The sequence below is a fragment of the Taudactylus pleione genome, unplaced genomic scaffold, assembly GCF_031769625.1.
Source record: "Taudactylus pleione unplaced genomic scaffold, aTauple2 ptg000226l, whole genome shotgun sequence".
NCBI lineage: Eukaryota > Metazoa > Chordata > Amphibia > Anura > Myobatrachidae > Taudactylus > Taudactylus pleione.
In genome coordinates, this window is record NW_028284628.1 from 384880 (window position 1) to 389272 (window position 4393).

General features: G+C 48.3%; 1 protein-coding gene across 1 annotated transcript; it reads left to right on the forward strand.

Moving 5' to 3' along the window:
• The first annotated feature begins 347 nt into the window (after window positions 1-347).
• LOC148517156 (histone H2B 1.1-like) lies at window positions 348-728 on the forward strand. The gene has a single exon (XM_088479122.1). It carries the CDS (start codon window positions 348-350, stop codon window positions 726-728), a length of 381 nt encoding a protein of 126 aa, XP_088335248.1.
• The last annotated feature ends 3665 nt before the right edge of the window (window positions 729-4393 follow it).

Here is a 4393-nt window from a genome sequence, read left to right on the forward strand (position 1 = left end):
GTTTGCGCTGGCCCTGCGGAGATGTGTTTAGCAGGTTTGGAGGCCTCAGGGGTAACCACTCATGCCGCCTGCCCCCACTCATAATGTCGGCACCTGAATACTCCGGGACCCGGTGCACGCGCACCTCCACCCCCCCCCCTAGTTGCGGCCCTGGGCTAGCTTACCATAGCCATATTACTGACACATTTATCTATTTATTATTATTTATTTATTTATTTATAGTGCAGCCTGCAGAGGTGAAGCCTCATTAGCATGGGTTGTCTATAAATAGAGCAGATCTGGAAGAGGTTGGTCACTTTTGTCTATTGAATTAGTTGTTTTCTGAAGTGAGAATTTGGTCTTTGGCAATGCCTGATCCAGCCAAGTCTGCTCCGGCGGCCAAGAAAGGCTCAAAGAAAGCGGTGACTAAGACACAGAAGAAAGATGGGAAGAAGCGTAGGAAGACCAGGAAGGAGAGTTACGCCATTTATGTCTACAAGGTGCTGAAGCAGGTGCACCCAGATACCGGCATCTCCTCCAAGGCTATGGGCATCATGAACTCCTTTGTGAATGATATCTTTGAGCGCATTGCAGGGGAAGCTTCCCGCCTGGCTCATTACAACAAGCGCTCCACCATCACTTCCCAGGAGATCCAGACCGCTGTACGTCTGCTGCTGCCGGGAGAGCTGGCCAAGCACGTCGTGTCCGAGGGCACCAAGGCCGTCACCAAGTACACCAGCGCCAAGTGATCTGCTTTCCTTCTCCTTCCCACATGAACATGAAGGCTCCACTCTAATCTGGCTGTAACCATTGCTGTGATCAAACCTATACTTACTGGGCTGATACTAATGTACTGTTGTGTTCGCCTCTATCGCACCGTGTATGGCCGGCATAAGTTTTTACTTTGTCCTGAGAAGTGCAAACATATATCTTCCTGGTCAGGCTGCTTCTGCAGCTGAAAGATCATCAGTGCTGTGGCTTAAATAGGTTTCCTGAATTCAGACCAGACCATTTATTATATAAATCATTCAGTTTCATTTTTTCCACTTAAAAAGATCGAGCTTTTGAGGATTGTTTGTATAAGTAATTGGCCAAAATAATTCCCCGCCCCTTTTTGTTTATACTCCACGTGGGTTGCTCCATTTAGTGCAGAGATAACTATAAGCAAAAGTATTGACATGGCGATTCCACTCATGTACATTCTGTATCCCTTAAGTCGGTGTTGGCGCTCAGCTAGAGCTGCTTTTGAATATGTCTAATAATATGTCTAATAAATTACATATTGAGCATTTTCAGCTACATTGATCTGTGCAGCAACAGGGACCCCATGTGGTCACTGAAGGAATAGCGGTTTATTAGTTATAAAGTACGTTTATAGTTAATATATCTTATTTTATATACCGTATATACTCGAGTATATGTCGACCCGAATATAAGCCGAGGTACCTAATTTTACCACGAAAAACTGGGAAAACTTATTGACTCGAGTATAAGCCTAAGGTGGGAAATGCAGCAGCTACTGGTAGTAATCCCCCCCTGGTACTGTCCCCAGTAGTAATATCCCCCCCTGGTTGTGCCCCCAGTAGTAATACCCCCCCTGGTAGTGCCCCAGTAGCAATATCCCCCCCTGGTAGTGCCCCCAGTATTAATCCCCCCCTGGTAGTGGCCCAGTAGCAATATCCCCCCCTGGTAGTGCCCCCAGTATTAACCCCCCCTGGTAGTGCCCCCAGTAGCAACATCCCCCCCTGGTAGTGCTCCCAGTATTAATCCCCCCCCCTGGTAGTGCCCCCAGTAGCAATATCCCCCCCTGGTAGTGCCCCCAGTATTAACCCCCCCTGGTAGTGCCCCCAGTAGCAACATCCCCCCTGGTAGTGGCCCCAGTATTCCCCCCCTCCCTGGTAGTGCCCCCAGTAGCAACATCCCCCCCCTGGTAGTTCCCCCATTATTAATCCCCCCCCTCTGGTAGTGCCCCCAGTAGCGATATCCCCCCCCTGGTAGTACCCCCCCGTAGTAGCCCCCCCAGTAGAAAGAAATGTAAAAAAAACAAAACACTTACCTGTAACCCCGCTCCTGGTCCCGACGCTGCTACAGGCTCCTCCGCCGCTTTGCATAATGGGAGAGACGTCGTCATGACGACGTCTCTCCCATTACCCACTGCGGGAGCCGGAAGATGGCTCCCGCAGTGGGAGCAGCAGTAGCCGCTGAGAGTCTGACAGACTCTCAGCGGCTGCTGATTATACCACACATAGCTGCTGGCTCCGGCGGCTGTGTGTTTGGCAGTGTGTAGTGCTGACCGAACTCCGTCCGGTCAGCGCTACACACGCCGTGCAGGCTGTGTCACAGTGACACAGTCTGCACCGCGACCCGCATGGTACGCTACTCAGCAGCGTACCATGCGGGCATGACTCGAGTATAAGCCGAGGCGGTGCTTTTTCAGCACAAAAAATGTGCTGAAAAACTCGGCTTATACTCGAGTATATACGGTACATGATCTACTGTGATAAGAAGCCTTTGTCAAATATTACCTCTGGTCAATAATGTCATATGAAATATTTAATCTGCAATATCTGTCCCCAGCATTATACTTGTACGTTATAGAACAATGCAGGGTGAATCCTAGACCATACATCAACCATTGCACTACTCATTTATCAACTAGACTAGACCATACAATATTTCCAACAAATATCAATGTGTAGTCTCAAATCTTTATTGAAAGAGGCATATTTCTTCTTCCTACTTCATGGCAGCCATTACTATGAGATTACATCCCTTTCCCTTAGAACTACACAGGATGTTTTTTTCCCCCTCAGGGTCTGCCCACTTCAGCAACATAGGTCTCCTCCCCCGCTCTATTCCTTCTCAGTCTTTTTCCTGTCTCTTAGCTAGAAAGAGTGAAGGAAGTTTGTTATTTTGTTGCACCTCTGGTAGCCGAGATTAGGGATGACCATTGATCATTCATAATCGACGGTTTATGGCCGATGTTGAATGCTTTTGACATCAATGGGGGAGAACCAGATGAACATAATCAAACAGTTTTTTTTTTTACAAGGTGCCCCCCCCCCCCCGACACCACAAAGCCACACACCCCCCCCAGCCAGTCATTGATAGAACAGGGTTGACCATCTGTTGGTGAAGACATTGATGGATCCATTCATTGGTTGGTTACCATTGATGGCCACTTGCTATTTTGCCATCGATGGTAATCACAGCAATGGTCATCCCTAGCCGAGATGTGGAAGGGGGTAGCACCCTGGGGAGAGGCTGAGGCTTGTCATCAAATAGGCTCCTGAGTGTGCCTGAGATGTTCCGGTGTTTACCTCTGCTATCACTGCAGATGTCCGGCTGCGGGCTGTCCTACCACATGTGGATGGTGGGCAGAAGTGCCAGGGAATGAGCGGACGGCTAGTGGCAGGCAGAAGTCTCAATGATGCGGCCTTAGTGGTCCCAGTGGCCTTTGCGGCAGAACAGCATGATTTCATTGGCTAAAGTCATCTTCAGATGGTGTTAGCTACCGGGGCAAAGCTCCAGAATAGTTTGGGATTCCATTGATGACTTTACCAGAAGAGGAAGGAAAGGGAAGAAGAGCGGTGGTGGAAGAGGCATCTGCCAGTTTGATGATGCTTTATACCACAGGTTCTAAAACTCGGTCCTCAGGACCCCAAACAGTGCATGTTTTCCAGGTCTCCTTACAGAAACACAAGTGATATAATTATCTCCACCTGTGGATCTTTTAAAATGTGTCAGTGAGCAATGAATACACCTGTACACCTGCTGGGTGACCTGGAAAATGTGACCTGTGTGAGGTCCTGAGGACAGAGTTTGGGAACCACTGCTTTTTACCAATACAAGATGTTTGACAAGCCTCTCCCTAAGAAAAAATTTGCATAGAGTCCCAATCAATTCTAGGGTTATGTCGGCATAACCAGGGGTATCCTAATATAATCCAGTGTGAGCCTTGGGGATAACTAAGAAATGTATGGACTCAGTATGAAGAGCCACTATGCGGACTCGTAAAGGGGAGGTAACTAAAGACACAGTTCCGATATGGATACGGCTTCCATCAACTGCTGACAGGGCAATTTCATGGTCAAGAGTCTCAACAGGTATCCGGAACTTCTCAACAAGTTCGGCTGTGATGAAATTCCCCGCAGCTCCTGAATCAAGGAGAGAAAGCACAGTTTTATTATCCTGTACCTCTCCAGAGACAGAGTTGATTCTTTCTTGGATGGAGACGAAGTCATGACTCCTAACCTGGTGTCCCCGATGCCAGTTAGGAGCGAGAGTTTCCTGGACGCTGAGGGCAGGATGCCACCAAATGTCCATTTCCACCACAATACAGGCATAGATTCTCTCGGTGACGTCTCTGTCGTTCTTCAAGAAGATAAATTAGCTCTATTAATTTGCATAGGCT